The 27,023-nt window shown below is 42.1% G+C and overlaps 1 protein-coding gene across 1 annotated transcript; it reads right to left on the bottom strand.

Annotated features, from left to right (window-relative positions):
- Window positions 1–209: 209 nt before the first annotated feature.
- LOC307148197 (membrane-spanning 4-domains subfamily A member 4A-like) lies at window positions 210–27,023 on the bottom strand (the record flags this gene model as incomplete). Its single annotated transcript, XM_079853552.1, has 5 exons — window positions 210–338; window positions 9,099–9,236; window positions 10,773–10,889; window positions 26,785–26,841; window positions 26,928–27,023. The coding sequence occupies 5 exons, from the start codon at window positions 27,021–27,023 to the stop codon at window positions 330–332; spliced, it is 417 nt and encodes a 138-aa protein (XP_079709678.1). The 3' UTR covers window positions 210–329.

The raw sequence follows: 27,023 nt of genomic DNA, 5'->3' as shown, positions 1-27,023 counted from the left end.
TTAATTTATTCAGTTGTGTATTTTGTAATTTATTTCATTGATACAGAAGTAACATTAATTATTTGTGCATTTTACGTTTCTTTTTTGTCGGCATTGGAAACTCCAACAGCCTACCTTCATTTGAAAGACGCCCCATTTTTATTTTTGATAAGCTGCAGATTTTCTGCAGATAAGCTATTTTTCTCATCCATTTCAAATGAAGCCTTATTATAATATACATAATCAAATTTTGGGCCTTGCCTCATGCAGAAGTATAACAAGACAAATATTCTTGCCTGTAACACTAGAAAAGATATATACTGTGGCTGGTAGGATCTCCTCACTGTGATTCAGTATCCCTGGGAAGTAACAGATAAGATATGTTAGTACACAAGACACTCATTATCAGGTTTAATTTTACTAACAAGAACCACACACCATACAGACTATTTTTATTGAAAAAGAGAAAAACAATAAAGCATGTTGTGATTGAATAATATTTCCTATATCTATTTAAAGGAGAACTCCGGTCAATTTTAACATTGAGCTTGTAATAGCAATTTTTTAACCTTACTGAAAAACAGCATCAATAGGTGTAAGAAACATTCAAGAGGCAAAATTGTAATAAAGAGAAAAGGCTTTATTCTCTGAGGATTCTTTTCACAGACCGCAGCCACCCAGCCATGAAAAACAGACAATCCTAAAAACATAATAAAACTGAGACATTTTATACAGGTTTCTAACATCTTGACCACACCTACTTAGTTTTCTGTAACTTTCCAAAAGATACCCCCTATCTTCAACTGGCCTGGACTGGTTTTCTACCCCCCTGAGCAGGTCACACTGTTCTTTGTCCCTGAGAAGCCAAAAGGCCTTCATTTATGACCTAAATTACCTCCTGCTTCCCTCAGTTGCTAGAAACCCTCACAGAAACACATGATTAAATGGAATTAACAGTTTGGAAACAAATGAATATAAGAAATACTGAATTTTTCCACAACAAATTCCTCCTCTTTATCATTCTCTGATAAACAATACATAAAAATTCAGCCTTGTTTTCTAATTTAATCAAACCCATTTTACTATTAAACCCCCAAGAATATAATTACTTCAAGTCTTTACATCACAGTTATACCCTTCATATTTGATTTTCGTATACCTGATCACTCTTCTTTAAACTTGTAGGAAAAGAAAGGATTAAAAATGAAATAAGCTTACGCTGTTTTTGTAAGGATAGGCCCTTAATTTTGTAGCAAGCAAGTAAAGGTTTATATAAGGCCGGGCTAGGTGAACAAGCACTGTTATTGCACCCCCAACACTATAGATCGGATCCTCAGTCACCTCAATATAAACAAGAAATAGTGTAGTTATATTTAGTAGGAAAACAACACATCAGTTCAACACATATCAATTTCAGCAAACTATTACACAAAGAAAAAGAAAAAAGTAGATAAAAAATATCCCTCAATTCAAACCCTGTCCTTGTATGCCACCTCGTAACACGGATGGCTACTGTTTTTAACCCTCTTTACACATTATCATCGTCCTTAGAAAGAAAGAATTTAGAAAGTAAGAAAATCGGAAAATGAAAAAACACCCCCCAATTTACCACGTTACTGTAGCTTCCGCTACTTCCACCGTCTGCCTAATTTTGTCCATCCTTGGGATAAATTGAACAGACATTCCAGTACTCGTATTCACCCATGAATAACAAAATTATCAGAATAACACATACAATCATAACTCCTATACATTCAGCCCTTTCCATTAATCCACACCCATCTACATATTTCCTAACCGTATTTTGTTAACTTTTAATTCAATCGGGCAATGGTTTTACTTAGTAAGCTCTATTTAATACCCTATTTAATCAAATCTAACCAGAAGAGTTTTATGATTTTATCCATTCTACCCAATTTGGTTGTTAAAAAAAAATTAACTCTTACTTTTCCATTACAGACCGACTGTCTTTTTTTTTTTTTTTTATGACCGTACTTCACATCATTGAATAGATTTTATACTTTTCCTGAAAACATTTGCACCAATCAAATCATTAGATCTATATCAATACTAAGCCCTAGTTTGATTTAATCAAATAAAATCATCAACATCATCACAAAACAAATTATTCTGCTAAACTTAAACCATTAGTTGGTCCACATCCTCCTCCAGGTGTGTTGACCATCTCGTTCGCCCCATGGACATTCCGTCTTCACCAATATGACACTTTGCGTGCCGTAGAGAGGATTTACCATCGCTGGCAAGGGAGGGTACGTTACTAGCACGTCCTTGACCCCTCACTGTCCTTCGCGTCGGCGTGTGGGGTTGCTGAGGTTGGTTGGTGTAGTCTAAGGTCAGAGGCGTGGACCCAGGTGTCACCCTCTCCAACCATTTTCTGATCATTACAAGATTTTTCCTTATCCCGACCGCACCTCTACTGGAATTAACCATTTCCTGCCCGCTGTCACCTGTGAATGCAGACCCTAGCTATTTTGTTATTGACCGCTTGTCTAGCCGGTCGTCCCTTTTGGTGTGACCTGTTGAATCAACAGCCTGAAACATATTGTCACCAGATAATTTTGCTCACTGAATGGCACTGAAAAACCTGAAAGGAAAAAAAAACACTCAACCCACTTTGCTCATGTTAACAAAACAATATTTATACATTTGGAACAGAATCAGTTCTGTTCGACACAATCCATCCTGACATCCTGCAAAAGGAAAGTTTTAAGTTATGCGCTGCGCAAGGTGTGGCACCTCTCTGCCACAATAATAACCCAGTTTACTGGGCACAGTCTGCCCTCTATCAAAAGTCTGCATCCTCTGTAAAGAAAAACAAACGTCGAGGTTATTGTCAGATAGTAAAGTACACAGTTTCTTTTGTCTGCTGTGCTGCCGCATCCTTCGCTGCCGAATCTGCACACTTACAGACAGCAATTTTGTTACGGAGAAAAATGACTTCTTACAGGGCTTTTACCCAGTTAAACGCAGGGTCCTCCCAACATTTATTGTCCCACCTGTACGATGGCTTTCAGCAAATTTGAACCCCTTGGTATGGCAATTGTTACCATCCCCCTTTTGATGCATGATACACAACTCATGCATCAATTTAACAATGGTGTTTGGGTAAACAAAGTTTTCAACACTAACCCAAATGTTGTCCTTCAGCCAAATTTCCCCCAGACATCTTTCTCTGCCTCTGAAACAAAACATTACGTAAGCCACAATCTCATCTTCTTATCTAATAATTTGAAGGGCACAGGTCCTGAGTCTCACTGCTTTTCAGGCCTGTTATTTGGTCTCTTAAGTCAGTCATCTACAAACATTTTCCAATGTCAAAGTCATCAATTGTTTCTATCAGGTCAGGTCGTCGTGTACAGACTTGGTCAGTATCAGTCAAACAACATTCTCTCTCTGTTCACAATAATCTACAGAGCTTGATGACCAAATTTCTTTCAAATTTGTCATTTGCCTTAACCCATCTGTAATGATAAAACTCATTCCAGAGGTTAATGACACAATATACACACTATGGGGACAGAATAGCTTCCCTAAACTAACACATACCAAACATGAATCAACACTCATAAAACATACAATGCTGTCACCATCCAACACACACACATACCTGACTATGAACCGCTCATATTCTCATATTCATATCTTTGATTTTAACTCTAAACATATTTAAATAAGATTTTAAACTTCTCATTTTCCTGTAGCTTTTATCTAATTTTACATGGTCTCTTTACCAGTTTCAAAGACCGTTTGTTCATTATTCATTTTCTCTTAGAAAAGTCAGCTGGGTTGTTTTGGTTCATTATCATTATTTTGCTTCAGCTTGCTTTAGCATGCCGATAACAGAAAGACTGACAGAATACCATCCGTTCCTTCACTCAAGCAGTCTCTCTCACTATCATTAATAATCTTTTCAACAGCCTCCTAAGACTGTAATTTAGACAAAACATAATAATAAATTCATTACAATAACCTTTGACCATTAACCTTTATCCAGACTTTTCTTGAATCTACAAAAGCTGTCTTCACCTTTAGCCACCACCATGTCTAACGACCTTCAGGAGTTAAAACCATCTTATTGGCATATTATTTCAATATCAACACTTCCATAATTTTTTCCCTTGCCCATAAGGCAACCAGCATCATGTTCCTGATATAAATTAAGTTTTGTTACTGTCTCCACAACAAATAATGACAATCACCTCACGGTCTCAGCTGGCTCTTGAAAGCCCATTCCCATCAGCTCTTTATCTATAATCTCCATCAGGGTGTTGTCCCCTGGCATAGTTTCAAACACTTGTCAATATGAAAAACAAGCCATACAATGAATGCGGTTTCTGTTGAAGTGGTATAGAGTAACTCACATTTTCTGGGTCAGACTGCTGTAACCTCACAGCTCCATCTCCCCTTAATGATCTGCTGATGCTGGTGGCCTCTCCCAGTCATTCAGCGCCACTCTCATACCCAACTCACATAAAACACCGCCATTCTGCAGATACCCAGTGTCGGCGTGACCCTCTGTCTTAGGTTGACCTCTGGCCCTAGAGAATCTTACCCGTCTTTGAGTGATATCACTTCGTGCACACTGGTAACCGCTCTTCCCCATAACAGAATCTTTGACCATTTTCTTCAACATAATCAGTTCTGGAGCTTAGGAAAGGCACACTCAAGAGTCACCAGAGCCATTCGGACTGCCTAATAGTGTTAACACAGGGAGACAGGTTAATAACAGCAGTATTTAATCACCTAAAATCTTTTAAACATCTTCAAATCGGCAAAATCGCAATACTGAGATTATACTCAGTGAATTTAGTCATCACAACCGTCTATTCAGTGTACTGTTACATCTGTAGCCGGAGCCATCAGCCCTGTTTCATGGTGGAGGCTAAAATCAGACAAAGAAGTTACTGGTCCTAAACTAGTCAAAAATGTCACTTCTATCGTTTAAGACTTCTTTAAAGTCATTCAGTTTTACTTTTAAAACATTTACAAATTTCCCTTTAAATGTATGAAATCTGAACTGCCTTGTAGCATGATTTCTTTTAACATCCATGTCTATGGTTTTCAACTAAAACAATGTGCCTTGCACAGGCTCAGACAACAGCTTTCAGCTGACATTGAATGAGAGAGACTCTGAGGCATTCAGGACTGGTACACTGTACTCTCATAAACTTCTAAATCAAACTTTATCTACCATCTTTTAACTTTAGCCCAGCTTAAGGCACCTTTGCCAGAATTTACATGTATTTTCAAACAACCATATTTTACATTTGTCTTTTGCCCACATCAGGGAATTTAGACATTACATTACAAATTTCCTCTCAGATCGTGTCTCTGTCGCACTGGACGTCTCAGCCTCAGCGTCTCAGCTCCTAGTTCTTTCATGGTCAATACTATTCCTCCACGTTCAAAACACTAACAAACTGTTTGTTTAATCAGACACACATTTTACATTTAGCAACTGTTAATCCAGTAATACTGCTTCTACTTATTTGATCACATTTCATCTCAATTTTAGTTGTCAAGTTCTCAATTACTTTATTGTTTTGTTTGTTTTTTTCCCTAGGAGTTTATCAATCTCCAATTAGGATTCACACTAACTTTTGAGGCTGCTAGCACTCTCCGCTTTTGATACATTTTTTGCATTTATCATTGTAAATAATCTGTCAGATTAGTCTCTCTATATCATCTAAACCCTTTCAAAGTATTCCATTAAAAACACAATCATCCTTTTAGTTATCGGTACTTTTAAAATATTTTGCAACTCATTTGTTGGAGTCATTATTATCTGTAATTTTACATCAACCTGTATTCATCAATTCACTAGCTCTTTCCTTCAAAAGGATTCCCTTAAGACTTAAATCTTTCAACCTTCATTTAATCTTCAATCTTCAATCTTCTTACGACTTCCATCTATTAACTTTCCTTTAACTTTCTTTTCTCCCTTGCACGTTCTTTTCACTTTCTTTAGCACTGCGTTCACATTCTTAGTTCTTTCTCAGACGAAAACTTTAATATCGTCATTTAAATACTGTTCTACTTTCAAAAACCCACAGCCAATCACATCACTTTCTTTTCTGAGTGTCCATTTACAATTACGGGCTAAATGGCCCTGCTGACCACAATTAAAACACTCTCTTTACCTATAGTTTGATCATTGAGCTTGTAAACAGCTCCAACTTACTGCACACCCTTGAAGCAGTGCGTCCCAATCAGGAATGTAAACAGAGCCACTGATAAGCAGTTCTCTGTATTCTTTTACAGTCCACCAGTGTGGATTCAATCACAATAGCCAAATCATAATCTTCATCATTATTATTGGCAGCACATTAATTTTCATAAGTTGCAAAGAAAATCACTCAACATATTCTAAGGGGTTTTCACTAAACATTTTCTTTTTTTAACTTCACATTTCTTTGAAGTCAAAGCTTCAGAGCACAGCAGCTTACAGCGTTTGCTCTCTTCTGTCCTACTGTTTGTTTCAGGACTCTTCATAAAGTATAAACATTTGTACTATATGCCATCAATTTCATTAAAACTGTGTTGAAACATTATTCCTCTATCAAATGGTTAGGCTGCAGATTCAACTTAACGTTATCAATATTTTCTCAGTCCCACTTATCTCTGCTGTTTCACAAAAACCAAAATATCATATTACTCATCTCTCAATCCCTAAATCGCACAGGCAGCCATTATAGCTGCTTGCTCCTTCAACTCTTGTTATGAAAATTCTCTAGACATCACTATTTTACCATTCTGCTTAATAAAACTTTTGTTCATCTTTATATCATGTTAATCCCTGTTAATCATACTCAATGCCTTATTTTTATCTAAAAACTCACTTTTCATACCATTTTTAACTTAATTTGACTTAACAGGCGTTCATAAATTGTTCCATGAACTCTATCTTCCCCTACATGCTAGTTCCTTCTGCATCTGTTCTCTTTTATCTGCAATCCAACAATTCTCTGTTTATAATTTCCATCAGGAAAAACATTCTATCTTTCCCTATCTTCTTCAGTTCAACAAACTACTGTCTGTTCACAGTTTTACACACATGCTGAACACGACTACAACAACCTTTTTGTTAAACAATTATCCGTTTCTCAATTTCTTGCCTGCATTTCTGGCCGTAATTTTTCATTTGACACAAAATAGGTGTGTAAAAATGATCTAATTTACTGTTAGATGACCCCATTTTGGCTGAATCTCCTTTCTGGATTTCACTCTTTCGACACGTGTCTTACAGTATCTGTCAAACGTCTTCAACAGACCCGATTTTTCCTTCACCCAAAATCGGTCGGGTTTCAGCAAATATGCTGTGCTTTTGTAATTATGTTTTACTCAAAATCTTCCCATGAGCACTTTCTAGCGCTCGATTAATTCTGATTCACCTAATTAATCTGGCGTGGCTCTTACGTCCACCTTTACAAGATTTCCTCGGGCAAAACTAATTAATCAGCAACTGTGATTATCTGAATCACCTGTGGCACTCTTGTCCACCAACGAGCTAAGTGTGGTAGAAACCGGTCTGAATCTGTCAGATCAATTTCTCCCTCAAAAATTGTGATTATCTGAATCACCTCTCGCTCGTACCAAAAGCAAACTCAGCCAATATGGTTCACGTTTACTCACAATTATCATATTACACTCAACTTCAATAAAACAATTTGCCGTTTCTTACCCAGAGATGCTTTTCTGTTTTTCCCGCAATTGCCACGGATTCTTTTGACCCTGGTGGGAGTTCTTCCACTGGCCCTGAATGCGGGTATTGGCTCTCTCTCCCGTAACCTGTTGAGTTTCTATCTCAAACCGTCGAGGTATGAGACGGCCGCCTGGTGCTGCCGGGATTGCGCAATTTCCGTCAAACCCGCTCTCAGGACCAGGAGAAGAAGAGTCCGCACAGGATCCCACTTTCTGACACCAGTTGTAATAGCAATTTTTTAACCTTACTGAAAAACAGCATCAACAGGTGTAAGAAACATTCAAGAGGCAAAATTGTAATAAAGAGAAAAGGCTTTATTCTCTGAGGATTCTTTTCACAGACCGCAGCCACCCAGCCATGAAAAACAGACAATCCTAAAAACATAATAAAACTGAGACATTTTATACAGGTTTCTAACATCTTGACCACACCTACTTAGTTTTCTGTAACTTTCCAAAAGATACCCCCTATCTTCAACTGGCCTGGACTGGTTTTCTACCCCCCTGAGCAGGTCACACTGTTCTTTGTCCCTGAGAAGCCAAAAGGCCTTCATTTATGACCTAAATTACCTCCTGCTTCCCTCAGTTGCTAGAAACCCTCACAGAAACACATGATTAAATGGAATTAACAGTTTGGAAACAAATGAATATAAGAAATACTGAATTTTTCCACAACAAGCTCATTTTTTTTGTACATTTGGAGTGCTGTCAATACAGAGAACAACGGCAAAAATCGGTGTTGCCTACACCGTGTTATCCTCTTTTTAATATTTGCACCCTGTTGACTTCAATAGGGCAAGTTTTAAAACTGCTTTTAGCCTCTTAACATCCTTGATGTGTCATTACAAGTGCACAGGTCATGTGAGTGATTCCTTCAGAGTGAACACGGTGAATCTGACTGCAGTAGATATGAAAGATATGAATAAAAATGATGTTAATTCAGCCAGCGCTCATACCTGTATTTACATCCTGTTTTCGGTCGAAGTCCATAGTAGTCGATTGTCGAGTTCACGCGCATTGGTTTAGTTACCTATGATCACGTGCGTGAACTCGACAATCGATTACTATGGATATCGATTTTTATCGAAATTTTAAAAAGAGGATAACACGGTGTAGGCAACACCGATTTTTATCGTTGTTCTCTGTATTGACAGCACTCCAAATGTACAAAAAAATGAGCTCAATGTTAAAATTGACCGGAGTTCTCCTTTAATGATAAGCAATGTTAAAGGCAGTTGACAATGAAACATTCTGGTAACTTTACATTTCTTTTTCATTTTTCTAGCTTTACCTTTGTTTGTGGCTTATTTAGTGGATTTGTATAATTCTCTAAAAACATAGACTTAAACACAAATAACTATTGGTTGTTGGGATAAAACCACCAATGAATCATTTACATAGTTCAGTGCCACATTGACCAGTGTAGAGTCTTGGTTACAGGTGGCTTTGCAGGCAAATGCTGAGATACAGATGGAGATGATGAACTGAGGAATGGTGAACACCAGCATTATTCCAACGATCCGCAAACTAAAATACTACAAAACATTCAACAAAATGTATTGAGAAGCATGCATAATTTGACTTAATTATGAGAGTCCCACCAATCAGGATATATATTTAAGCAATAAGAAAAATAAAGCAATTAAGAAAAACATCTGCCATTATTCCAAACCTATATACACCTTTCTTTCTTCTGTGAACAGGACAAATTTTGAAGACTGTTTTACACACATTTACAATAAATGATAACTGAGGCATTCAAGCTTAAAAAAAGAAAAGACACAAACCAATAGATTTATTCTGAAGTTTAGGTTCCCTATCGATACGGTTCACTTGTATTGCATCACTAGAAAATGGGAAAACTCCTTTGCACTACTGTGCTCACAAGTCGGTTTTCTGAGGAAAACGGCTCCGCCCCTCGTTCTCCACTGTTCTCTCGCTCTCAGAGCCTGAGAGCCAGAAGCAATGGAGTCATGTGGTTGGGCTTACGGGACTAAGTGATGCTCACTCCGTTGATATCCCGAGTGACTCATTCTCCCTGCAGCAAGAGGATTCCCCAGTGCTTTCCTCCCGTGATAACCAGAACCCAGCCAATTCATTGGTAGCTTTAAATACAGAGGAGTGATCGGGCTCCATGTAGGACTCCGAATCTCTACCACCCCAGGAGCCACGTGATGTTAAGGGCCTGGCTTGAACATGTCGCTCAGTTTGGAGTGGTCGGCCCTGGAAATGGCAGCCCACAGCCGCTCAACGAATGATTTCCTGCAGACCCCCCCACCAGGAATCCACCCCAGCCGGTCATGATGCACGATAACGAGTTATGATCAATATATATATATGCCCAGTTCACATGTGTAACTTCCACACGATGCCACCCTACGGACAGAATGTGGCTTCTGCAGCATTCCCTTTCCACTGAAAGGGCACGCTTTCCAAGTGTTATCCAATTCTGTCTGAATGGGTCATTCGGAACAGCAGTTAAGACTTCCCTGGCCTAAGACCTGTCCCATCTTCCGCCCCAAGTTGCCCCAAGGTTAAGAAGGCTTGTGCTGGGCACTGGAATGTGGCAGCAATACGTCAAACATGACCGACTGAAAGGGAACGTCTCGGTTACGTATGTAAACCTCTTTCCCTGAAGGAGGGAACAGAGATGTACAGCTCTGAATAACCCACAACAACCACCACAAATTTCTCCTCCATCATTGCAGTCTCCGAAAGTTCCAAGCAAATGTAAACAGGAAGGGCCACCTCTCCAGTCAATCTGATTGGACAGTGGAAAAAAACGTGATCACATCGAGTTGATTTTTATTCAACTTTAGGCGCTCAGAGAGCTCCTACAAAAACGCGAGGTGCAGCAGGCGGCTAAAGTGTGAGGTGCTCGGGGCGCTGCCAATAGAAAACAATTAAAAAAGGCGCTCACTGCAAAATATGCGTTCTGCCTGATCGGGGCCAGAAAAAAGTCTTACTAGCATATGACAGTGAGTAAATGATGACAGAATTAAAAAAAAAAAAAAAAATTAAAAACAGATAAAAACACATTACACATGAATACAAAATATGAACTGTAATACCTCAGCATATAAACTTGGATCCATCATTGATATTATTCCTAATTGTAAGGACATCAGAAGAATGGCGAGTCCTGCAGTTATGGCACTGAACACATTCATTCCAAGAGAGGCTTTGACCTATACAAAGACAGAATGTACAAGTTTGAGACACTGAGGGTGTATATAATTTTTACACAAACAACAGATCATTAAAAAAGCTTGCAGAAACTCATAATTACTTTTAAGGAGGGTGTTACGTCCCAGGGTGTTCTAATATCATTTGTTGTGAGAGCCTGCTTGTGTTCCCTGTGTTGGGCTTTCCGTTTCTCTCCTTTATTCTCTTTCACTCAGTCATCAGCTGCAACTCGTGAGCATGCTTGAGACTGAGACGTGTGTGTGTGTGTGTGTGTGTGTGTGTGTGTGTGTGTGTGTGTGTGTGCCCTTGTTTATATTACATTGTGGGGACCAAATGTCCCCATAAGAATAGTAAAACCTGAGACCACCTACATTGTGGGGACCAGCCAGCGGTCCCCACTTTTCAAAAGGCTTATAAATCACACAGGATGAGTTGTTTTGAGAAAGTAAAAATGCAGAATGTTTCCTGTGATGGGTAGGTTTAGGGGCAGGGGCAGTGTAAGGGGATAGAATGTACAGTTTGTACGGTATAAAAACCATTACGTCTATGGAGAGTCCCCACAAAGATAGTGAACCAGACGTGTGTGTGTGTGTGTGTGTGTGTGTGTGTGTGTGTGTGTGTGTGTGTGGCCTATAACTTTGAGTTTGGAGTGGGACCTATATTTATTAGTTGTGTGTGTCACGGATGCATCAGCGTCAGCACCAGACCTCTACTCTCCGCCCACTCGTTCAGCATCCCCTGAGTTCTGATCACCTGCACCTGTCATCATCACCTGCCGTCAAACTCCTGTCACTGCACTCACTGTTTAAATACACCACCAGTTCCCTCATTCAGTTGTCAGGTCTCGTTGAGACAACATCAACATTCTGACTCACTCAAACTGAGACGAAGACTAAACCACTTCATCGAATCTTCAGTCTTCATCTGCCAGCCTTCTTCAGCCCGACTAACTTCTTCCGTATAACTTTCATCTACCAACCTGTAACAGATAAGAGACTTTGTCAGATTTAGTTCATCCATTGACTCATCCCTATTTATCCACTACTCGTCAACTTACCTGCCGTGACTGTTCCTTTGTGCAAATAAACACCCTTGCAAACTTTACCTGTTTGTGTTGTTCTGATTCCTAACAGAAGACCTGACCAACATGCACGAACCAACAGATCACGGCGAAGAGGAAGCTTCAGCCCCGATCCCGTTTGCCGATGTCTCTCACGCCATTCCAACACCATCCGCCATAAATTTTTCTTCATCTGCCTCTGTCAGTCCTATGGCCCGGCCAGCGCACTTCTCAGGCGAGGAGGGGGAGTGCAGTGGATTTCTCCTGCAATTCGAGCTCTACATGGAGATGAATGCTTCGCAATTTGTCTCAGAGAGAGCGAAGGTCGCTTTTTTCATCTCCCTTCTCACTGGACGTGCCCTACTCTGGGCGCGGGCGCTTTGGGATGCAAAAGGTATAGTAACTCAAACCCTCAATAATTTCATCGGCCATTTCCGGGAAGTGTTTTCTCCCGTCTCCAATTCACTGTCTATCCATGATCAATTATTTCGCTTACGACAAGGCAAAACCTCGGTTTCCTCGTATGCATTACAATTTCGCACCCTGGCAGCTTCCAGCGGATGGAATGAGCCGGCTCTGATTACGGCTTACCGTCAAGGTTTAGAGCCCGAGATTTGCTTACAGCTAACCATTCATGATGACATCATTGGTTTAGAAAATCTCATTCAACGTTCCATCCGTGTGGACCAACGCCGCACCGCTTGTCAGCTCGATCATCCTGCACTGCCTCCTCCTCGCCCTTCGACCATGGTCAGCCCTTCAGCACCTGAATCCATGCATATCAGCTCAATGCATATATCTTCTGTTGAACACCAGCGCCGTATTAACAACAACTTGTGTCTCTACTGTGGATCTGCTGGTCACCAGCTCATCTCCTGTCCAGTACGTCCCCCACGACCGGCGGTGAGTACAGTACGTCTTCATTCACCTATTTCACAAATAAAATACACTACTGTTCAGATCACTTACCTCCAACGATCTCTTTCAGCGCAAGCGTTAATTGACTCTGGGTCCGCTGGTAATTTTATCTCTCTCTCCACTCTTCAAAAACTTCAAACCTGCCGAAGACCCATTCCACAGACTCTTCTAGTTCAGTCCATCCTCGGTAAACCGCTCGCTCGTGGGAAGATTTGTCACAGCAGTCCCTCCATAACCATGAAAATCAGTTGTCTCCATCAAGAGGAATTGTCGTTTCTGGTGCTGGAGGGCTCTACGGCAGATATCATCCTGGGACGCCCGTGGCTGGAATTACATTCCCCGAACATCAGCTGGTCTACGGGAGAGGTTTGTCAATGGGGAAGTGACTGCTTTTCACACTGTCTGTCTCAGGTCAAGAAAATTCTTCACTCTTCTTCAGTCCCAGTCCAGGAAGTTCCTATGTGCTCTACCTCCATCGAAAGTCCAGCCACTGACAAACACCATGAAATCCCTGCCATCTACCGGGTGTTCCAGGATGTCTTCAATAAACAGCTGGCCACCAAACTTCCACCACATCGGCCATGGGACTGCGCGATCGACCTGCTGCCTGGGGCGGTCCTACCGCGTGTTAGATATATCCACTGTCCATCCCGGAACAGAAGGCCATGGAGGAGTATATTGAGGAGGCTCTCCGTCAAGACTACATCCGTCCATCTATGTCCCCTGCCGCTTCCAGTTTCTTTTTTGTAGGCAAGAAGGACGGAGGCTTGCGCCCCTGTATTGACTACTGGACCCTCAATAACTCCACGGTTAAATATCGGTATCCCCTTCATCTGGTTCCAGCCGCCCTGGAGCAACTCCGTGGTGCTCAGATCTTCACAAAATTGGATCTCTGCAGTGCCTACAATTTGGTAAGGATCAGAAAAGGAGACAAGTGGAAGACTGGGTTCATCACCCCTGCAGGCCACTACGAATATAGGGTCATGCCCTTCGGGTTGTCCAACGCTCCTGCAGTATTTCAGGGGTTCATGAACGAGATCTTCAGAGACTTCCTGCACCAATTTGTCATCATCTATATAGACGATATTCTCATATACTCTACCAACCTGTCTGAGCACCACCATCATGTCCAGTCTGTCCTTCAACGGCTACGTGAACACCAGCTGTATCTGAAACTGGAGAAATGTGAGTTTCATCAAAGAACTATCCACTTCCTGGGGTATGTGATCACTCCTCATGGGATCACCATGGACCAGAGGAAGGTGGATGTCGTCACCAACTGGCCACTACCCTCCAACATAAAGGAACTTCAACGTTTCTTCGCGAACTTCTACCGAAGATTCATTCAAGGTTACAGTTAGATCAGTGCACCCATCACCTCTCTTCTGAAAAAAGGGGCCAAGTCTCTGTCCTGGACCACCGAAGCCATCCACGCGTTTGAGAAACTGAAACTATCTTTTGGCTCCGCTCCTACCCTCGTCCATCCCAACCCTGATCTTCCATTTCTCGTCGAGGTGGACGCATCCTGCACCAGGGAAGGAGCGGTCCTATCACAGCGGCAGGGGAAGCCTCCTCGACTCCATCCATGTGCCTTCTTCTCCAAGAAGATGTCCCCGGTGGAGCAGAATTATGACATCGGCAACCGGGAACTTCTAGCGATCAAACTCGCGCTTGAGGAATGGAGACACTGGCTGGAGGGAGCTAAGCATCTTTTTGATGTCATTACCGATCACCGCAACCTGGAATACCTCCGTGATGCCAAAAGACTCAACACTCGTCAAGCACGCTGGTCACTCTTCTTCACAAGATTCAATTTCAAAGTAACTTATCGTCCTGGGGACAAGAATGTCAAAGCCAACTCCCTGTCTCGTCTGTACCAACTTGATACCATCACCTACACTCCGGAATCCATACTCCCTCCAGCCGTGATTGTCAGTCCTATCCAGTGGAGCATAGACGATCACATTACCGATGCCACCCGGACAGAACCTGCTCCGCCGGGAGGTCCTGAGGGACGGACTTACGTGCCCACTCGTCTGCATCTGTCCCTCATGGACTCTATCCATACATCTCCGGGCTCTGGACACCCAGGCAGCCAACAGACCCTCTCGCTTGTACAACAACGGTACTGGTGGCCCAATATGACCCAGGATGTCTCCCGGTATGTGAAGAGCTGCTCAGTCCATGGCCAAAGTCCCTCGACGCCTCCCAGAAGGTAAACTGGTACCACTCCCCATACCTACCAGGCCTTGGTCCCATCTGGGAGTAGATTTTTATCATGGACCTTCCTCCCTCTGACTCTCACACGTGTGTTCTGGTCGTCATTGATCGCTTTTCTAAAGTTTACAAGCTCATTCCTCTGCCAGGTCTTGCTACAGCCTTCGAGACAGCTGAAGCTCTATTCACTCAGATATTTCAACATTTCGGAATACCAGAAGATATTGTATCTGACCGGGGTCCACAATTCATCTCCAGGGAATGGAAAGCATTCTTCAACCTTCTGGGAGTCTCAGTCAGCCTAACGTTTGGATATCACCCCCAGTCCAACGGCCAGACTGAGCGGAAAATACAAGAGATCGGGAGATACCTGTGGTCATATTGCCATGATCATCAAGACTGCTGGAGCAGGTATCTACCCTGGGCCAAGTATGCACAAAACTCGCTTCAACAGTCCACCACGGGTCTCATGCCCTTTCAGTGCATACTCGGCTTCCAACCGTCCGTTTCCTTGGTCAGGTGAGCCATCCGATGTTCCAGCAGTCCACCATTGGTTCCAGGAAAGCGAGAGAGTCTGGGACTCAGCACACGTCCATCTGCAAAGGGCTGTTCGGAGACATAAGAGCCTGGCCGACGCAAGAAGATCTGCAACCCCGTTATACCAACCTGGGCAAAAGGTCTGGCTCTCAACCAGGGATATCCGTCTCCGACAGTCCTGCCGCAAGCTGAGTCCCAAGTACATCGGTCCGTTCGCGATACAGAGGCAGATCAACGAAGTTACCTGCCGGTTATCACTCCCCTCACACTATCGCATCTCACCTTCATTCCATGTCTCTCTGCTCAAACCTTACATTGATCCTCTCTTTCCTCCTTCCACAGGGTCTGGTGCTGATGACGTACCTCCTCCTCCTGTGGACCCTGCAGACGAGAACATCTATCGTGTCCTGGACATTCTCGACTCCCGACGACGGGGCAGCCAACTAGAATATCTTGTGGACTGGGAAGGTTTTGGCCCCGAGGAGAGATGCTGGGTTCACCGTGATGACATACTCGATCCTACACTCTTACAGGACTTTCACTCAGCTCATCCCAGTCGTCCGACGTCGAGAGGTCGTGGTCGTCCCCGTCGTCGGTCATTTCCGCCCTCAGGAGCTGGCCGTGGAGGAGGGGGTACTGTCACGGATGCATCAGCGTCAGCACCAGACCTCTACTCTCCGCCCACTCGTTCAGCATCCCCTGAGTTCTGATCACCTGCACCTGTCATCATCACCTGCCGTCAATCTCCTGTCACTGCACTCACTGTTTAAATACACCACCAGTTCCCTCATTCAGTTTTCAGGTCTCATTGAGACAACATCAACATTCTGACTCACCCAAACTGAGACAAAGACTAACTCGACACTACTCGTCAACTTACCTGCCGTGACTGTTCCTTTGTGCAAATAAACACCCTTGCAAACTTTACCTGTTTGTGTTGTTCTGATTCCTGACAGTGTGCCAGTAAAGGGTCCTAGTTTTGCTCACCAGTTTATCCTTTTGTGGGTAACTAAAAGATATTGTGTCATCCAGTATTAACTTTATTTTCTATTTTAACTTTACTTGTGGGTAATTAAAAGGTATTGTTTCACTTACAAAATTCAATTCAGTCAGGACCACTTCGCCAAGTATATAAATTTATTGCAATTATAGCATACATTTAGAGTTGGCGGTATGGTTCTGTTCTGGGCAAAACTCCTACACCTGTGCATGCAGCTATGCCTGGATAGAGCGGGGAGAGCAAGTCGAACCTCCCTGGGGTACAGAACAGAACTAGCATATGCTTACATAATTACAATTCTCAATTACATGAGTTGTGAAAATACAAAAACATGATAGAAAAGCTTGCAATGTATTGAACTGTGCAGGAAAAACAAAATAGGCAGAATGATTAAAGGTTCGGTTGGGTGGAGTTGGGGTTGGAGGAGGGAGTTTAAATGCGAGCAGTGATGCTATGGTGGAAATGCTGAAGGAATGGGAGTTTATATGTGCCGCAGTGATAGATGTCAACACTGGATTTGAACATGTCATGAACAGCTGGCTATCAGCTGATGCCAGCTTGGCTGACGTGGCCTGCCTGAACTAACGCAATGCTTGATTTCAGTCAGGGCCACATGGACATGTCATCATCATTATCAGCTCATCTACATCACCTGTGTTATGATAATCGGTGTTCATCTGTGTTAGTATTTAAGTTCCTTCAGTTCAGTCAGTCTTGGTCCGTTCTCTGTTGTATTTGGTCTGTCAACCTTCTGCCTGTCTGTGCCAGTTTGAGTTATATTATTGTAAGTAAACATTTTACACTGAAACTTTTTGACTCCTCATCTTCTTCTGCCTGCACCGCACCCTGACAGAAGAACGGACCACCCAAAATGGACGATAGGGTCAGAATGATCGTCCTAGCTCAGGAGAGCCTAAACTTTTTTTACTTTTGCCCTGGATTTTTGCAGCCTTGCCGTCACCAGCTCCCTCGACGACGAGAGCCTGTGCAGCTTGTTCATGATCGGGGCCACATTTAACCATCAAATCAACCTCCCAGACACCACCGGACTGGACTGGAGGGAGACTGTCATCCGGTGTCTGGAGAGCGTCGTGCCTCGATCTGGAACACAGCTAGACCCAGGGAATCCTGACGTCATGCCTGACCAGCCTGAGCCTGTTCACATCATGCCTGCCAAACCAGTGTCTCGTCCCGCCGAGACCGCCCGTCCAGAGTCTCGTCCTGTCGTCTTCATGTCTACCGAGCCTGAGCTTCTTCACATGTCCATCGAGCCTGAGCTTTACTTCACTTCATGTCTACCGAGCCTGAGTTTCGAGCCAGAGACAGAGACCAAGCCGAACTCGAATCTTCTGTCCCTGAACCTGAGTCTTCTGTCCGTGATTCTGTCTCCAAAAATCCCACCCAGCCTCCCTCTCCCACCTCCTCCCATCTACCACCTCTCAACCCTTCTTCCACCACTGCCTGTCAGCCCCTCAAGTCCTCTAACCACCTTCAGGGAGGTGGAGTCGCCATGGGTCTGTCGGCCTACAGCACCAGCCTGGTCGGACTCCTCGGGCTTCGCCTCGTCCCTTCGTCCCCCCAGCTCCGTTGGACTCCTCACTCCCGTCAGTTCCTCCTTGGTCCTCACTCCCTCTTTATCCACCGTACTCTTCTGTGTCCCCGCCTACACCTCAGTTGCCAGAGCCGGCGGCCCCGCCATATCCTGCCGGATCCTTAGCGTCGCCTGGACTCGTCGGCTCTCCGGCTCCACCCTGGTTTCCTCTCCCACCTGCTGCACACTCATCAGTCGGCCCCCTGGAGTCATCAGTCCTGCCTCCTCCATGGCTCCTCCCTCCGTCGTCTCTGCCCTGGCCGCCTGCAAAGCCTGCTCTACCCTGGTCTGCTCTTCGTCCTCCTCCTGAGTCCCCTCCCTCCCTCCGCAGTTGGTATATCTCTGACGCGAGGACGCGTTTACCGGGAGGGGGGAGTAATGTCACAGTTGTGTTCAGTTTAGTTTGTTTTCTTTGGAATTGTCTGCCTGTCTTCATATCACGTGTCATCATCATTATCAGCTCATCTACATCACCTGTGTTCTGTTAATCAGTGTTCATCTGTGTTAGTATTTAAGTTCCTTCAGTTCAGTCAGTCTTGGTTCATTCTCTGTTGTATTTGGTGTGTCAACCTTCTGCCTATCTGTACCAGTTTGAGTTATATTATTGTAAGAAAACATTTTGCATTGGAACTTTTTGACTCCTCATCTTGTTCTGCCTGCACCGCTCCCTGACAAAATCGTTATAAAAAAAAAGAGAGGTATACCTAGTGAATTAAAAGTTTCTTTCAGAATATTAATACATTGCTAGAGTTTAGATTTTGGATAGTCCACAAACAAGAAATCGTCTAACAAATGAAGCACGAAAGGCAGCTTATATTTATTTAAAAGAATCAAACAGAGCGCTTCCGATAAAGTATCGAAAATACGAAAATTTTACGCCATTGAACTCCGAAGAGGTGCCACTGAGATGGGTGAAGCAGCATGATTTAATGTGATTTTATTTTATGTTTTAATGAACTGAATGGCATGATCTACTGAAGCATAAAACAAAGAAAAATTGGGAAGAGGAATCAAATTGTTAATGCTAGGTACATGAATTTTGTCATGAGGAGCAGACAGATCTATTAGTAAACGTTTTTTCCCGGAATATTTCCTTGTAGCTACACCTAAAGGATTAATGCGAAAAACTGGAAAGTGGGAACTATTGAAAGGACCAATCAAATAACCTTTGTTTACCTCTTTTGCCAATTAACTATCAACTACTTCGGGCTCTTTAATGGTTGACTGAAGATTATTACAAAAGAACGATGTTTTTGGGAGAAGTGTTAAACCAGCCAAAAAAAACCTTGAATAAGTCCAGTTATCAAATACTGCACAAAACAGCGATTGGGATGCTTTCTCAAAGCTTTGTCAAGTTCAGGAACATTGACAGGTGTAGAAGGCTTTATTTTCTCTTTTTTGATATGTGCGTTCTTCGAGGACACACGGACTTGGGATGTCCGTCTCCGCAATAACTGCAAGTGTGAATAAATTTACAATTAGAAAACCTACACACAATTTTTGTTAAAGTTATGACACATTGGAGTATGAATCTCTGGGGTAACCTTTTCTGCTGCTTCATCTTTAGGTAAACGGCCTGCCGGAGTTTTAGCACTTATCGGGCACAGAGAAGGAGTATGCACAAAAGAACCACACAAGGAGCAAGACAAAGCACGATGACCGGTAAAATGTCTGCTTATCAAAGCCAAATCTACTACAGACCAGTCCATTCTTTGGTTGAACCGTTGAATGTACATAGCTGCCTTAACCACAGCCATTGGTCATTATCTTTTAACATGACAGATATGTCTCCGCTAACCCTAACCCTTTATCTTGGCTCTCTGAGCACAGCAGGGTTATTACCAGATTAATATCGTTACCTGCGAGGATCTGGGTGCGCAGCTGAGAAGAGATAGCAGCGGCTGGTGGAAAAACAGGGGCTCCGGTGGTGGACGCTGGGAGAACCGTGGCTAAGGATCTGCGCGGTAGAAGGTCAGCAGGTCCCATGATGAATGATGTGGAGGGAGCAGCATCTGCAGCAGCAACGGGAGCCATGGGAGCAGGCGGCGACGAAGTTGAGTGGAAAGAAAGCTGATTTTCCTTGGCTTGGATCCTAGCGTCTAAGCTGGTTAGGGAAAATGTAATGTTCTGAAGGGCTGACAGCACAGGATCCTCTGTAGACTCGAGTTGTGTGATGTTGTGAGAGCGCAAATGATTACTGATCGCTGATCGATTGCTCCTGTCTGCCTCGCTGCCTGCTGTGAGTGTGTTTGTTTGCTTCGGTGCTGTAAGCTCCGTCTTAGCCTTATATTTCTTTGTTTTGAACCATCATTTTACTACCATTTCTAGTTGTTTATACTACTACATTTTACCCAACATCTCAGATTAACCTGACATCGCTAGCTTTTGTTATTAGTACTACTAGCACAAAACGCTAGTAATTCGCTAGCCTGTTGACGCGCCACCCGTGCGCTCAGCTATTTTTATTTATTTATTTTTCTCTCGCGCGTCCGCGCTTTTGAGTTCATAAAAAGCTCAGGTGAGTAAGAATCAGTCAACAAACACGGTGAGTAATGTCTTGTCCTGTTATTGTCACCTGCACTTCATGTCACATGTTTAGTATAGCCTTCTCTGTCGGCAATATAGGATTTATATGTGATAAATGTAAGGAGACAGTTAGGTTGACAGAGAAGATTTCAGAATTAGAAACATGCATCCAAACTTTAATTGAGGATAGTAAGAGTGCTAGTGCTTTAGATGTTTTGGATGCGCATAGCATAGTGAACACTTTACATGAGTCGGTTCCGGCTGAAGTAGAGCCCGCACAGCCGGGCAAATGGGTGACGGTGAGGGATCGCTCTAGTCGCGGATCTAAAAACCACTCTTCCGTTCCGATTACCATAACAAATCGATTTGCCCCGCTCAGTGAAACACCCACTGAGAATGATTGTGCCCTAGTTATTGGCGATTCTATCACACGGAACGTGAAAATAGAGACACCAGCCACCATAGTCACATGTTTGCCGGGAGCCAGAGCGCCTGACATCAAAGCAAATTTAAAAGTGCTGGCTAATGCTAATCGTAAATTCTCTAAGATCATTATTCATGTCGGCACTAATGATGTTCGACTCCGCCAGACGGAGATCAGCAAAATTAATATTAAAGAGGTGTGTGAACTTGCAAGTACGATGTCAAGCACTGTAATTTGCTCTGGCTCCCTTCCTGTTCGCAGGAGTGATGAGATAGTTAGTAGATTGTGTTCGCTTAACGGTTGGCTGTCTAAGTGGTGTCCGCTTAATAATATAGAATTCATAGACAATTGGAAAAGTTTTTGGGGCAAACCTGACCTGTTGAAAAGAGATGGTATTCATCCCTCCTGGGATGGTGCTGCTCTTCTCTCTAGTAATATGGCTCATGGTCTTAGAGCTCAAACATGACAATCTGGGGCTCAGGTCAGGAAGCAGACAGACTGGCTAAACCGACCGTCTGCTAGCGGCCTCGTGTCACCAAGGTCAGATAAATCACATCACATAGAGCCTCTTTCACCTAGCTATCATCATATAGAGACTGTGTCTGTTCCCCGAACTTGGAAATCCAAAAAACGTTTAAACCCATCTAAGGTTAAAAATTTAATTGATGTTCAACAAATAAAAAACAGCTATAATACAGATGAGCAAATGCTAAAGCTTGGGTTGCTGAATATTCGATCGCTTACTTCAAAAGCATTCGTTGTTAACGATATGATTTCAGATAATAACCTAGATGTGCTGTGTTTGACAGAAACCTGGCTAAAACCAAACGATTACATTACTTTAAATGAATCAACCCCGCAAGATTACTGTTATAAACATGAGCCTCGTCTGAAACGCAAAGGGGGAGGAGTTGCTGTAATTTATAGTAATAGTTTCAAAACCACTAAGAAATCAAGTTTTAAATATAATTATTTTGAAGCATTGGTGCTTAATGTAAAAATATATAGTGTAAACGATAAATCACGTTTGAGATTTGTGCTGGCTACTGTATACAGGCCACCAGGGCACCATACAGACTTTATCAAAGAATTTGCGGACTTTCTATCAGAATTAATATTGACTGCAGATAAAGTACTAATTGTTGGTGATTTTAATATACAAATCGATAATGAAAAAGATGCATTGGGATTGGCATTTAAAGACATTGTAAATTCAATTGGAGTTAGACAACACGTGTCAGGACCTACTCATCGTCGTAATCATACTCTAGATCTAATATTATCACATGGAATAGATGTTGATGCCGTTGAAATTCTGCAGCAGAGCGATGACATCTCAGATCATTATCTAGTCTCGTGTAATTTGCATTTAGCCAAGGCTGCAAAGCCGACTCCGTGTTTCAAATATGTGAGACCTATCACTTCTGCCACTAAAGATTGCTTTATTAATAATCTTCCTGATCAGTTTCATCATCTCAGCATCCCGGATAGCTTAGAAGAACTCGATATTACAACAGAAACTTTTAACTCTCTCTTTTCCAGCACTTTAGACACAGTTGCTCCGTTGCGCTTAAAGAAGATTAAAGAAAATAGTCCAACGCCGTGGTACAACGAGCACACTCAGGCCCTTAAGAGAGCAGCCAGAAAAATGGAGCACAACTGGAAGAAAACAAAACTAGAGGTATTTCGCATTTCATGGAAGGAGAGCTCGATTGCTTACAGAGAGGCTTTAAAAGCTGCTAGATCTGCTTATTTTTCAACCCTATTAGAAGAAAATAAACATAATCCTAAGTATTTATTTGAAACGGTGGCTAAACTAACGAAAAATAAAGCTTCAAGCACCGAAGTTTCCAAGCAGCACAGCAGTAATGATTTTATGAACTTCTTCACTTATAAGATTGATAATATCAGGGACAAAATTATAACTATGCAACCGTCTACTACAGTATCGCATCAGGCAGTGCATTGTAGTCTCCCTGAGGAAAAATTTGATTCATTCGTTGCTATAGGAGAGGAAGAATTTACTAAACTCATTAAATCATCTAAATCTACAACATGTATGTTAGACCCTATACCAACTAAGCTACTGAAAGAGATGGTCATAGATCCTCTTCTTACTATCATTAATTCATCTTTGTCTCTAGGATACGTACCAAAAAACTTTAAGCTGGCTATGATTAAACCGCTTGTTAAAAAAACGCAACTTGATCCTGCAGAATTAGTCAATTACAGGCCGATCTCGAATCTACCTTTTCTGTCAAAGATATTAGAAAAGGCAGTATCTTCACAACTGTGTTCCTTTCTTGAAAGAAATGATATCTGTGAGGATTTCCAGTCCGGATTTAGACCGTACCATAGTACCGAGACAGCTCTCATTAGAGTCACAAATGATCTGCTCTTATCATCCGATCGTGGTTGTATCTCGCTATTAGTGTTACTCGATCTCAGTGCTGCATTTGACACTATTGACCACAACGTTCTTTTAAATAGATTAGAACATTATGTTGGCATTACGGGAAATGCACTAGCATGGTTTAAATCATACTTATCTGACCGTTATCAGTTTGTAGCAGTAAATTAAGAGATGTCTCATCGATCACAAGTTCAGTATGGCGTACCACAAGGCTCAGTACTAGGACCGCTGCTGTTCACTCTGTACATGCTACCATTAGGAGATATCATTAGGAAACATGGCATTAGCTTTCACTGTTATGCTGATGATACTCAGCTCTATATTTCTTCAAAACCTAACGAAACTTATCAATTCACAAAATTAACAGAATGCATAGCTGATATAAAAAATTGGATGACTCGTAATTTCCTACTTCTAAATTCTGAAAAAACAGAGTTTCTAATTATTGGACAAAAAACTTCCTCACGTAATAACCTAGAATACTGTCTAACACTTGACGGCTGCTCTGTTAAGTCTTCGTCGTCGGTTAGGAACCTGGGTGTGCTCTTTGATACCAATCTTTCATTTGAAAGTCACGTGTCTAGTATCTGTAAAACTGCATTTTTCCATCTTAAAAATATATCTAAATTACGCCATATGCTCTCATTGACAAATGCGGAACAATTAGTTCATGCGTTCATGACCTCAAGGCTAGATTATTGTAATGCCCTACTGGGTGGTTGCCCTGCACGCTTAATAAACAAACTACAGCTAGTTCAAAATGCAGCAGCTCGAGTTCTTACCAGAACCAGGAAGTATGACCATATTAGCCCAGTTCTGTCAAAACTGCACTGGCTCCCTATTAAACATCGCATCAATTTTAAAATATTGCTGATCACTTACAAAGCACTAAATGGTTTAGCTCCGCAGTACTTGAGCGAGCTCTTAAAGCATTATAGTCCTTCACGTCTATTGCGATCTCAAAATTCCGGCCAGTTATTAATACCTAGAATATTTAAGTCGACTGCTGGCGGTAGATCCTTTTCCTATTTAGCACCAAAACTCTGGAACAGTCTTCCTACCATTGTCCGGGAAGCAGACACACTCTGTCAGTTCAAAGCCAGATTAAAGACACATCTCTTTAACCTAGCATTCACATAATACATTATAGACTTCTATAATTTAATGTTAGGCTGCATAGATTAGGTCAGCCGGAACCGGGAACACTTCCCATAAATCCTGATGTACTCGTTACATCGTGAGAAGAATGGCATCTACGCGAATTTTAGTGTCTGTGTTTATCCCGAGGTTTTCCTGCAGCCTGCCGGATCCAGGCCGTATCCAGATCTGATGAAGGACCTTCGCCTGGACCGATGACAACGCAGTGCTGAAGTGCCAACTAGTCTCTCCCTATGGAGGATCCCACTACCACTCTACAGATAAGGCGTTGTCGGGAAAATTCGTTTCGCGTTCCTACCCCAAAGCAACAAAATAAAATAAAATTCTTTATCAAAATTTATAAGGAAAGACAAGTACTTTGTTTAGGCTTGGTCTGTAGGGAATTCCAAACCTGCGTATATTCTAACGCACATAACTATAGAACCCACTCTAAATGCGCATGTGAACGCCATCAGCGTTTCTCACAGGTTCGCGTTTAAAGTCTGTGTAGAGGGAATGGTGTCGTCTTAGCGGCTCCTAATTTAATAACACATGATCGTTGCGACGGAAGCAAATCAATCAAAACTAACTTTAGCTGGAAATAACTTAACTCTGCTGTAAAGCCAAAACAATCTCTGTTACCTTAAATTATACGCTTATCTCTGTAAAGCTGCTTTGAAACAATCTACATTGTTAAAAGCGCTATATAAATGAAGATGACTTGACTTGACTTGCCGGATCGTTCTGTCCTTTTCTTCGGAGCCGATGGGTTGGTGGAACGGGAGGAGTGCTTTCATTTGGCAGTGGCTTTCCTGGATCCGGATGGTGTTGGAGTCGATGGAGTTGCGGGTGTTCCTGGGATGTTTTCCAAGAAGAATTGAAAGAGTTCTTCGTGTCTGATTCCGAGAGGAGACTGGATGTTGTGGCTGTCCTATGTCATATGAAAGATATGTATAAAAATGATGTTAATTCAGCCAGCGCTCATACCTGTGTTTACATCCTGTTTTTCGGTAGAAGTCCAAAGTAGTTGATTGCCGAGTTCACGCGCATAGGTTTAGTTACCTATGATCACGCGCGTGAACTCGGCAATCGACTACTTTGGACTTATACCGAAAAACAGGATGTAAACACAGGTATGAGCGCTGGCTGAAATGACATCATTTTTATACATATCTTTCACATCTACTGCAGTCAGATTCACTCGTGTTCACTCTGAAGGAATCACTCACATTTTCTGTGCACTTGTAATGACACATCAAGGATGTTAAGAGGCTAAAAGCAGGTTTAAAACTTGCCCCATTGAAGTCAACAGGGTGCAAATTTTAAAAATAGAATAACTCGGTGTAGGCAACACCGATTTTTGTCGTTGTTCTCTGTATTGACAGCACTCCAAATGTACAAAAAAATGAGCTCAATGTTAAAATTGACCGGAGTTCTCCTTTAAAGGTAAAAAATTACAAATGAAATTAAATATAATGCAGTTTTCATTATAATAACAATTATTTAATGACACAACTAAAAATATAATAATGTAATATAGTGCACATATTTAGCAAAATACAAAAAAAATTCTAGTCAACTAAGGTGCTTGTCATTAAAAGGCTTTCCTGAGGTAAATGTAACGTTCTGTGCCATAGTTCTCCTGCTCTTTTAATGACCTCTTTCCGTGGTTGAAAACACTGTTTGATCGATATTATTTATGAGGCATATACCTTTCGGTAAGTTGTAACTTAAGGCTACTGTATCTTTAAATAAAAAGTAACAGATGATCGGTTTACTTAAACTGAGGCGCTACAGCGATCGGTCAAGTCACATTTACTAGCGCCAATACGGTATTTATTGTCTGAATTTCGTAATAAAATGGACAGAACCTGAGAGCTGAGAATTTTTTTCATATCAACAGTAACCTTCTCTGTCTAGTCTGTCGGACTCAGTGTCCTCTTTGCTCTGCTTGAGCAATCTTTCTCTGCGTGAGAAAATGGATGTGTGGCGTGAAAGCGTGTGAAAAGTGTCGATTGCGTCTCACACTGAATGCCTGAGAGTTGGCAGCCCTGATTAAGTGATGTGTACATACCACAGAAGGATGAAGTTTAATCTGCGCAGCAACAGACAGAGATCCAGCAATGATGAACTGAGAGAAAAAACAACACATTTCACAGTTCATTCTGGAAATTAAAAAGAGTGGCAAAAAATGTAAAAACATGAAATGAAACTCACAATGCAAGATCCCCAGTAGGTGATGCCACTATAGACAAGAATAGCAGGGTAATTGTAGTCATTGATGGTGAGTAGAACACCAAGAAAGAAGACCAT

The sequence above is a fragment of the Squalius cephalus genome, assembly GCF_949319135.1.
Source record: "Squalius cephalus genome assembly, chromosome: 20".
NCBI classification, from domain to species: domain Eukaryota; kingdom Metazoa; phylum Chordata; class Actinopteri; order Cypriniformes; family Leuciscidae; genus Squalius; species Squalius cephalus.
Note: the sequence above shows the minus strand (reverse complement) of the source record. Positions and strands in the feature narration are given on the sequence as shown.